This window comes from Octodon degus, unplaced genomic scaffold (assembly GCF_000260255.1).
Source record: "Octodon degus isolate 3935 unplaced genomic scaffold, OctDeg1.0 scaffold00184, whole genome shotgun sequence".
Classification (NCBI taxonomy): Eukaryota; Metazoa; Chordata; class Mammalia; order Rodentia; family Octodontidae; genus Octodon; species Octodon degus.
Genome location: NW_004524760.1, coordinates 387,329 through 397,979, shown reverse-complemented (window position 1 = coordinate 397,979; position 10,651 = coordinate 387,329). Strand labels below are relative to the sequence as shown.

Sequence of the window (10,651 nt, the reverse complement as noted above, 5' to 3'; positions counted from 1 at the left end):
GCCAGCTTGGGAGAGTTGTGAGGTTCGAACTCCAGCAACCTGAGGCTGACAGCTTTGTGGAAGCAGCCACTTAAAGGCCTGAGCTAGGGCCAGGCCCCCTAAGAGGGGGTTTTTGTTGATGTTGCTGTTCTTATCTTTGTGAGACAATGACTCACTATGCAGTTCAGCCTGGCCCTGAGCTCACTTTGTAGCTTGAACTCAACATTCCAATCCTTCTGCCTCAGCTTTCCAGTGCTGGGATTACAGGTGTGGGCCACCAGGCCTAGCTCTAATTTAGTAATTTTTTTATGCTTTATTTATTTATTTTAATTTTTGCATTTGGTACAGGGTCTTGCTATGCAGCTTGGACTCATGTCATGCAGCTCTGACTCCTTGGAATCTTCCTGTTTCAGCCTCCCCAACACTGGTATTATAGGCATGTCCCATCATGCCTGGTTTCTAATTTGGCATTTTGAAAAATGCCAAACTATTTCTTTGGGGCCGGGGAGATGGCTCAGTAGAATAAGTGCTTCCCTGGTAAGCACAAAGGCCTGAGTTCAATCCCCGGTTCTGCCAAAAAATAAAAAATAAAAGATATCCAAAATTGCTTTTAAATGCATAGATAATTTTCCAAGAAGGGCTGAAAATTCTCAAGCTCCAGAAACAAAAAGAAAGCTTCAAGATGAAGCTATGAGCTGGGCCGGTCTGAGGAGGGAGTTACTGGCCTCTTTTTTCTTTGACTGGTGTTGAGGCTTGAATTTAGGGCCCTGAGTATGTCTAGTGCTTTCTACCACTAAGCCATAACACCAGTCCATCAGATAGAAAGTTAAAGCTAGGCCCTATATGGAGCTGGGGTCTCCAGGGTCTCTGGTGAGGTAGGATTTTGCTCAGCTGCTAGGGTGGTATCCCCTGGGATCACAGGTGTCCACCACCTCACCCTGATCCCTCAGGGGTCTTAAAGGATTATACTTTTGGTGGAAATATAGCTTAAATATCACCCACCAGCCTGGGAGATAGCAGGGAACTCATGCCCTACCATATCTTTGGGAGAAGAAACAAAGCAACCTCAATAAAACCACTAGGTTCATACTGAAATCTTGTTTCTCCATGAAATATACACCACATAAACAAAATTTCTATTCATTTGTACCTGTATGGAAAAAAGACTGGAAGGATGCATGTTTTGCCTGACCACTGACATAGATTACCTCTACCAGTGGCAAGGAAGTTGGGAATGTTTACTTCTTACTCTTTACCTGCTCAGTATAACTTTATTTTACTACCTGAATTTTTTAAATCATAGATTCCAATTTGTTTTGTTTTGCTTTGTTCTGAGACAAGTTCTCACTATGTAGCCCAGGCTGGCCTCAAACTCACAGCAATTCTCCTGCCTCCACCTCTCAGTTGCTGGATTATAGGAATACACTACCATACCCAGCAACCATAAATTGCTGTAAAGTGGAGACCTACAGGAGAAGGGTTGAAATGCAGGTCACATTTAAAAATAAAGTGACCTTGTTTGGACAGTTAAATGCATATATCTTGTAAAAAGTAAATAATTAGTAAAAATAAATAAATAAATTGACCTCAAATGGACTGTAATTTTTGATTGGGGTTTTGTCTGCTCAGCAAAAAGTGGGGCATAAACACAGTGGCAGGAGCATGCTTAACCTACTTCAGAGATCCAGCTGTTTTTCCAAATTGTCAGCCGATGAATTGTTGATAAGCAAGTGGGTGCTGCTAATTACAGGTCTTTCTTATCTATGCATTAAAACTGGCTACCCAGAGCTTGACTTGCCCACACTTTTTGCCAGCTGTGAGCTCCACAACAAAACAGTATTTATGTAGCAAAGGTCACCAGGCCAAAGTCTTTTCCAGGTTCAGATGGAGCCCCCCATCTGCCTGAATTAATGACATCACGCCATGCCTCTACAGCTCACAGCTTCCTCCCACCCCTAAAATTGCTAGCCTTCCCCAAAGTGGTAGCTACCCCCCAGCCAAGTTCGCCGGGTTCAATGGCTTCATCTTGCGTGTAGGAAAATGAAAGACAAGGGGGAAGAAAGCCACTGCCTTCCCTGTCCCCCAGGCTCCCAACCCTCCTCACTGGTTCTGGTCCAAGTCCCCAAAGGCGCTGAGATAAGGGAAGTTGCCACGGATGATCTGGAATTCTTCCTGGGAAATGTGGCCATCTCCATCGACATCAAAGTTCCTGAACACAGACTGGATAGAGGAAGAGAAACATACAAAAGCAGAAGGGAAAAAAGGGGTCACCAGGGCCTGTCCCTTCCAACAGACCCAGAGACATCACTACCATCTCTTTTCCTATCTTACCCAACCTTCTCACCCTACCTTGTGCAGCCTGCTACCTATCCTGGTCACTAAGCATTCACCCATGGACATGGCTTCTGTGGTGGCTCTCAAGCAACTACTCCAGCAAAACCAGCTTTTACTGACTCCCACCTCCATCAGTGCACTTTTCTTCCCATGTCTCAGACTCCAAGAGACTCACCTCCACCATCTTCTCGATGTGCTCCGCTAGGAGAGCTTGGTCCAGCTTAGGTTTAGCGGCTGAGGTCCATTCTTCTAGCACTGGGGGCCGGGGAGGTGGGGTGCAACTGGTGGGGCTCGCTGGCTGTGGGAATGGTCAAGCCTGAGCTAAGGCAAGAGGTAGGAAGATCCCAGGGCCCAGGGAAACAGAGAGGGAGTGCCTGGAGGAAAAGAACCTTCCCAGTGCCACTGCCCTGCCCCAGGGCTCCTCTGTCCATCTTCTCATCCTAGGGTTCTCAGGCAGGGGCGGGAGGGCAGGGAGAACCAGAGTCCCCCTCACCGAGGACTTGGAGCGTGGCTCCCGCTGGAGGGACAGCTGGTACAGCTCATCCTCTGTCTGATACTGATCCAGTGACACCTAGGATACATACAGTTCTGATCATGCCCTCTGGTCCTTGTCGCTCTCAGGAGCCTCCAAACCACAGTGGCAGGACCACCTAGAAGCCACTGCTCAGCCCAAAGTCCAGTCCCCAAGCTAGACTGAGGATGAAGCCTGGCTTGAAATACACCCCAGCAGAGCCCTTGTGCCAGCAGCACACTGACTAGACCTCAGTTTGACTCCAAGTCTTGCACTGTCAAGATCTCAGCCAAGAACCCAGTCAGAACTCAGCCTTGTACTCTGGAATTCACCCAGAATCCAGCTCTATTTTCAATCCTGATCTCCGTCCAGAGCCAAGAAGCAGCCAAGAATTCACACCAAACCCTCCATCTAAGCCTCAAACTAGCATCTAGAACCTTTCTGACTTCAGCCTGGAACACAACTCCTGTACTGGTCCTCCAAGCTGAGCAGGGAATGAAGCGCACAACTTCACTCCAAATCCACTTCCACTCTGTGGAAGATCTAGAGCATGGCTCCAAACCTTAAACACGGTCTATGTCAGGAACTTGTCCCGGAGCCAGACTTATCCTCAAATCCAGTCCCCAGACCACACAGCCTCAAGACCAGTCTCAGGATACAGCCTCAGCTGGAGCCTATAGGTCTTCTTAAGTTCCCACCAAGTGCTGGAACCCCATTTGGATTTCAGTGACTTGACCAGAATCTAGAACCAAGGTCAAGCCCACAGCCAGGACTAGCACAGCTCTTAAACCCTGGTGCCCAGATCCCAGCACCCCCGACCCCTTGCTCTCACCGTGAGGAGACTCAGCAAGTCAGGGTTGGCTTGCACAGGTGGCCGCAGGCTGGTAACCATGGCCAGCTCCTCCAGGATGCTAAAGAGCTGCTTCATCTTGGCCCCATTGAGCCGGGTCCGGGCTGAATCCAGCCAGTCAGGAAGTGCCAGCTGCAGGGCCACCAGGTCCTTGAGATGTACACCCAGGATGGGGAAGCGGAAGCCCACGCAAGCTGCCAGCCGGCGCCGGTAGTTACCATAGTTGCCAGTGGCTGTCACTAGCTCTGTGAGACCTTCCCAGAGCTGGGAACAAAGGGCAGAGGGTCACACACACAAATGCCATTCAACCATCCTCCCCAACTTGGCCCTGAAAATGTAGCAAAGGATGAATCAAGGTCAGGCATAGGTCAAAAGGCAAAATCCTCCCTTACAGTCCCCCATCACCATCTCCCTCAGTCCCTAGGAAGTCAGTTCCGAGGAGGTCACAAGTTCAAGGCAACACCCACTGTTAAATACCACACCTCTCTACCAGGGTAGTTAAGAGAAACAAACCCAGGCTCAGGAAGGTGAGACAGCACAGGTCAACGACTAGGAAAATGCTCAAAAATGCTCGGAGCTGTGCTGTACCAGGAAGAACTGGGAAAACCCCTAAATGTTCAGCAATCAAACAGATGCATAAATTGCAATGGACTTACAATAACATGCTGTAACAACAAAAATGAAAACGATTGCTCCACATAAAAAAATAAAAAGGCTCTCCCAAACTTGTGAAGGGAAAAGGGCAAGACACAAAACAAACATGTATGACATGATGACACTCGTAGAAAATTTGCAAAAGAGAAAGAAAGTTCAGGGCTAGCAAGATAGCTCAGTGGACTAAGCACCTGCTTAGGCAAGCACAGAGACTAGGGTTTGATCCCCAGTACCGCATCCTGCATCAGCCCTGCCCCCTGGTGCACTGAGCAGACAACAAATCCCAGTAGTGGCTTACACCTATAACCCCAGTGCTGGGGAGACTCAAAACAGGAGGATCACTATGAGTCCAAGCTTCATAGCAAGACCTTGTACCAAATACAATTTTTTTCTAAAAAAAAGTTCAAAAACAGGGAACCAAAAAACCTACTTTTGCTTTGAAATGCACATACCGGGTAAAGCTGTAAGGAAAAATAAAGTCATTGTCACAGTCAAGACATTGACTACCACTGGTGAGGAGCAAATTATGCTCTAAAGTGCTGGGTACAGCAATGTTCTCTTGCAGTGCTAGGAATGACACCCAGTGACCCACACATGCTATGCAAGTACTTTGCCCCCGAGCCACACCTCCAGCCAATGCCTTTAAGATTTTTTTTTTTTTTTTTAGTACTTCTGGAGATTGAACCCAGGGCCCTTACATTATTTCATCTCCACTCCTTTTTTCATTTATTTTTATTTTATCTTCAGACAGAGTCTCACTAATTCACTGAGTTGCATGGTCTGGACTTGAATTTATGATCCTCCTGACTCAGCCACCTAGAATGCCAAGATTATAGGAACGTGTCATAATCTTGGTGATAGTTACACAGACACTTCTCTGTATTTTTTTCTTTAGATTGTTCATGTTTTATATACTTTTCTATATCTATCTTACCCAATATGTTATAAAACAGACAGAGACAGAGACAGAGACAGAGACAGAGACAGAGTCAGAGACAGAAGAAAGCATTAACTTTGGGGCCAGGCAGACTTCGAAGTCTCCCTCTGCTACTTGCAACATATAACCCAGGAAAGCATTTAATCCCTCCAGTCCTGTTTCCTCAGCTGGCCAATGAAAACAGCTGTGCCTAGCCCACAGCACTGCACCTAGAAGGGCCACAAATGGGAATAATGGGCTCCCCACTCCCAGGCACCTTGATGGTCTCAGGGCTGACGTGGTTGTGTGTATCCTTGAGGCGGGAGATGGAGCTGTGGCTCAGGCCCCCAACCACAGCCATCAGCGTGTTGAAGTTCTGCAGCTGCAGCAGCTTCTGGGGGGCAGATGGAGAGGATGAGGCACTGTGTTACCAAGGGGGCCCAGGACTGAGCCCAGCCTTTCTGTGTACAGGACAGTGGGTGCATGCCACAGGGAGCTGGGGGAGGGGTGGGCACCTCAGCCACGTGCACAAAGTGAGTGATGACCAGTGCCCGCTGAGGGGCCGTGGGCTTGCTGAGGATCATGAGCTGCACCCACTGCGAGACACTGTTGAAGAGGGAAATGAAGCGCTCCAACACGGGGTTGTCCACTGTGCACCCATGAGTCACGAAACTGTGATAGTCCTGGAACTGGAGGCAGGAGGGAGTGGCCTCAGTGCCTCAACAACCTCCAGTTGTCCCAGGAACGGCCCAGGGGCCCTGCCCCTCCTAGAACCATCTTCCCAGCCCACAGTGGCCCCCAACCACAAGCCCACAGGTCACACCAGGATCTTGCAGAAGGAGCGGTACTCCAGGTAAGTGAGGTGCTCCGCCAGCTCCAGGGGCTCCAGGTGGTCGAATAACAGGGACATCTTGCGCTTTTTCTGTTCCATAGGGTTCCGCTGAGTCACCTGGCGCTTCCACTTGTAGGTGGGACTGGGAGGGTGCAGGAGTAGTGAGCCCTCTGCTGGAGATGCCCCCTGCCACGTGTGGCCCCACATTCACACAGACATGCCACTCAGGCTGTCATGATGAGACCCACTGTTCTAGGCACTAGTGTCCCCAGCCCAGCAACTTTTCCCTGTCTTCCCCTCACCCTGCACTTGACACACATTTATGGACAGAGCACTCTGTGCCAGGCCTTGTGCTAGATGCTGGGGATAGAGATGAGCAAGACACAGTGCCTGCCCTCAAGGAGCTCACAGTCTACTGAGAAAGACAGACACAGAAATGCAGGTCACCAAAGAATGCAACCCATGTATGAGACCTTCGTGCTGGAGTCTGTACAAAATGCTATGGGAAAATAGAGGTGGGAGGACAAATGCTGCTCTGGAACAGCCTTGAGCTCTCAGAGCCTACAGAGATGTCACATTTGAGCTGAGCCACGGTGGCATGGAGGAGGAGACAAGGACAATGACAGGATTGAGTGCCAGGTAGGAAAAGATGCAGAGGCTGAGATGATGGAGGGTGGGCAGGTGGTGCTGAGGTAGGAGGTGCAGCAGGATTGGCTGTGGGCCATGGCAGATGAGGCAGGAACCACCAGGCTAACCTGACCACCACAACCAGGTGTTTTGAAGGCCACAGGGAGCATGGAAAGTGTTGAAGCAAGACAGTTACATGATGCTCACTCATTCAGTCAACAGACATTTATTAAGCCCTCTGATTCTGAGCACGCACACGCTCTCAATGTCGATGAGGCTGCTGTGGCGCCGGTTCCCTTCTTGGTCTAGCAGAGCCTTCAGCTCCTTGATCTGCTCAGCCAGCTCAGGGTTCAAGTCAAACTCCGCTGGGAATGCTGAGATCCAGTACCTGGTAGAGGGGTGGAGTCACCCAAGGCAGCCCTTCCCACCATCCCACAGTGGACCCCTAAGGAACTACTGGAATAGTCATTACTCAAAGAGGAAGAAAGAGTCTCAAAGTTTGGTTCCCCCCTCTCGAAGCTCTTTCTTTCCCCAAGGCTACAAACAACTCTGAGACTTCCACCCTACAAGGCAACTGGGAAAAGAAAGCCAAGACTGAGGATGGAGGATGAAGGAAGGGGCAGCCTAAAGCAGCCCACCCATCCAAAATTCAAACCCACAAGACCCAGTGGCACTTTGTCCACTCTTCCAGCCAGGCTGAAGCCTCAGAGTAAGGAGCAAGAGAAAGACTTACCTGACCAGGTGGCACGTTTTCACCTGCAGCGAATTGGAGTTGTCCTTCCGGGATTGTTGGTAGGTAGAAGAGAATTAAGGAAAAGAATGGTGCCTAACTCTAACAAGGGATGAAGGGACTAGGCTTTGTGGAGCAGGATGGGAACTGAGAAACCTTGATTCTGAAAGGATGTGGTGCATGAGGCATGAGATTTAGAAGGATGTAGGTGGGATGTAGGGCTAGAGGGGCTCCAGAAGGCTGCCAGTAGAGGTGACCCATTGGGTGAAGGGACAGATCTAGACCCTAGGGAAAGCCAGGGCAAGGCTTAGGCCAGGGCCTGAGTAGGGAAGGGAGCACAGAGGTGAGGCCTAGCCTCCAACAGAGGTGGGAAGGAAGCTTGTACTATGGGCTCTAGGAGGGGCTGGCACATCTGTGCCTAGCCTAGAATGGAGCTCACTGATGGACACTGACCACAAAGCCCAAGAGAGGCCCGCGAAGGATATATGTGGAGCAGTTTCGCTGCCAGCTCAGAGGACGGGATGTACCACGGGTGCATCATGAGGAACATGCGCACTAGCTGTGGGTCCCTCACCTTCCCAGAGTCATCTAACTCCCCAGGGTCAAAGAGAAGCAGGAAGCAGGCTGAGCTCCAAACTCAGATTCCTATAAACTAGCCCACAGCCCTCCCAACATCAGGGCCCCTGGGGCTGAACTCCTACCTCCACCCACCTCTAGCTTTTCTAGGGCTCTGAAACTAGGAGGTAAATAAAAAAACCAGGAGATCCATATTAAAAAAAAAAAAAAAAAAAGGTTGGGTGGGCCAAGGTAGAACAGGATCCTAAGAGCTAGGGACTGAGGGTTGGAGCTGGCCCTGGTCTGGAGGGGAACCAGTTGGGGCGGAAGGAGTCTGGGTTCCCCGGGGTTGGGAATCCAGAGGTCATTTCCTGAGTGCTGGGGAAAGGGGCACCCCTTAGCCAGAAACCACCCCTCATCTGCAGGAAACAGTTCCCACGCCAGAGATACAGAGTTCCTCCGGATCCCCGGGGACACAGATAAAGTCCTCCTCACCAGAGGCTGGAACCCAGGCCCTTCCTTTACCTCGGGGTAGGGTCAGACTAGGCAAGAAAAACAGTGACTTGATAAAGCATGGGTACCTCTCTCCCCTGCCACGAAGAAGCGTTTCCTCAAGAAAGTTGCAGGACTCAAGGCCAGGGATGCACCCGAGAGGCAGGGGCCCAGACTCAGTGTGCCCTCCTGCTCCACTCACCGAAGGCTTCAATGCAGCCACGGAGCAGCTCCTCCACCGTACAGCCCTTGTCCAGGTCCAGTGTGCCCGCCATGGTTGCCTGCCAGGGTATGCTGGACCCAGGATGTGCTTTGGGAGCCTCCCTCTGAGCTCAGATCAGAGTCCTGTCCCGAGAGAGAAACAGAACTGTCTGTGGAGACTCTGGCCAGCCGGGCCGCGGCCCAGGGGCAGCAACCGGGAGTAGCAGGCACGCCCTCTATGGGCTTGGGGCGGAGTTGCCCACAGCCCACAGTGGCCACTCGGCCACTCGCGGGACGCAACAGCCTGGGCCGGGATGGTGTAACCCGCTAGTTGGGAAACGGATCTGCCAAGAGGCTTCCGGCCCACCCTCCGAATCAAGGAAGGGTCGAAGAAATCTGCGAGGATGGGGACGAGCCTGGACTTAACAGGGGTTGGCTGGGGCACCAGCCCCACCCCCGTAGGCCCTTCGCGGCTAGCCCCGGGCTGGCTCGCTCCAGCTCCCCCGGAGGCACCTGCAGCGCCCTGCAGTTCGGCTGTGCGCCCCTCCCTCCTTCCTCCCTCCACTGCCTCCCTTCCCCCGCAGGGTTATTTTGGGAACCCAGAGCCTGAGGGGACCTCGGAGGAATTTCTCCCTGGGATAGGAGGGGGAAGAGAGGGCCTAGGCGTCCTGCTAGCTCACGGCACCCTCTCGGGCGCCAGCGGAGAGGGGCGGGCGTCAGCAGCCCCCAGGGGCCTGCCCCGACGCAGCAGACCATAGTAGAAAGAAACATTCTTAGGGCGGGGCCTCGAGGCGTCAGCGGGGAAGCCTGAGCCTGGGAACCGCGCGCTCCCAAGCCACCTCCGCGAAGACCCTGGAGTCCAGGCTCATCTCTTCCACAGGATCATCTTCCCCCAAACCCGGAATCCCGACCCAGACCCCCAGGCTGCAGAGGTGAACTGTGCGCGCAGAGTAAGGTGCCCAGAAGGGGGCGGTAGAGCCGTGGGATGGCCATTGCGGGCAGGGCACCTCCAGCAACTCGGGTCACCGGGAAGGGGGCGTGGGGAGGACCAGGTGCACTCCTGCAGGGGCAGACACCCATTCCACACCCAAGTTATTTTCTGGAGGCCCAGGACCTAAGATACAAGAGCCTCCTTCGCACACGCTGCAGGGCACAGGCATTCGCCCTATTCTGTCTCAGACAATGGCACCCGCACCCTGGACATACCTGCACCGTGGAGCCCCCAAGCACACACACACAACCCACGTACCCGTGGATGCGCCTCGCGGACCTGATGTCCACTTGAGCCACGCCAGCTCTAGTCCCGCGACCACGGAGGCGCTGACATCTGCACACGTGTGCACACGCGCAAAATAGTGCATCTCCACGCATGCACTTTCCCACCCATGCACACACCCCCGTGGGTGCGCACACGCCCATTACACCGCCCCTCCCCCCTTCGTCCGCGGTCTAGGGCTCACCCTAATTTCCATCATTTCCCCACCCTACCAAAGCTTTGCCCCAAGGAAGGGTAGCCTGCCCCTACACATGCTCCTGCGTTTTGGGAGACAGAGCTCCTCTACGGAGTTCTCACACTTTTCCTCGGAACCATCCACAGCCATCCCTGACTGGTTTTGCTGCTTCCTCGCTGTGTGACCTTGAAAATCACTTGGTCTCTTCGAGCCTCAATTTTCCCATCTGTCATATGGGGTTTTGCAGGCGAGGCCCTGGCTGAGAGGTGGCTGGGAAAAGCCAGGGGCGCCGAGGGTGGTCCAAAGCGTCCCAGCTCTCCACATCTCTCTCCAGTCCCGTACACTCCTCACTCACCCGCCGCCCAAGCCCGCCTGCGACCCCTGGAACCCCCTCTGGGTCACGCCCCACCCGCGCTCGCTCACTCACTCCTGGGACACACAGCTGCGAGCCCGCACCCGGCCCGGCCGGCGCCACCACCGTGCGCTCCCGCCCGCCGGCCTCGCTGCGGCTGCGGCTGC

The 10,651-nt window shown here is 52.8% G+C and overlaps 1 protein-coding gene across 9 annotated transcripts in view; it reads right to left on the bottom strand.

The window, feature by feature from the left end:
* The window catches only part of Rasgrp2 (RAS guanyl releasing protein 2), a 16,110-nt gene that overhangs the window by 4,734 nt on the left and 725 nt on the right, over positions 1-10,651 (bottom strand). For 3 of the 9 annotated variants that reach the window (XM_023703983.1, XM_023703978.1, XM_023703981.1), the window contains exons 2-12: positions 8,683-8,825; positions 7,919-8,021; positions 7,437-7,499; positions 6,960-7,091; positions 6,068-6,218; positions 5,760-5,933; positions 5,522-5,638; positions 3,657-3,938; positions 2,807-2,884; positions 2,489-2,611; positions 2,084-2,199 (exon numbers count right to left, since the gene is read on the bottom strand). In XM_023703983.1, the coding sequence (XP_023559751.1) occupies positions 2,084-2,199; positions 2,489-2,611; positions 2,807-2,884; positions 3,657-3,938; positions 5,522-5,638; positions 5,760-5,933; positions 6,068-6,218; positions 6,960-7,091; positions 7,437-7,499; positions 7,919-8,021; positions 8,683-8,755 (1,412 nt within the window). In that variant the 5' untranslated portion in view covers positions 8,756-8,825. The other 6 variants (XM_023703982.1, XM_004643747.3, XM_023703979.1 and 3 more) reach the window with 6 other exon arrangements.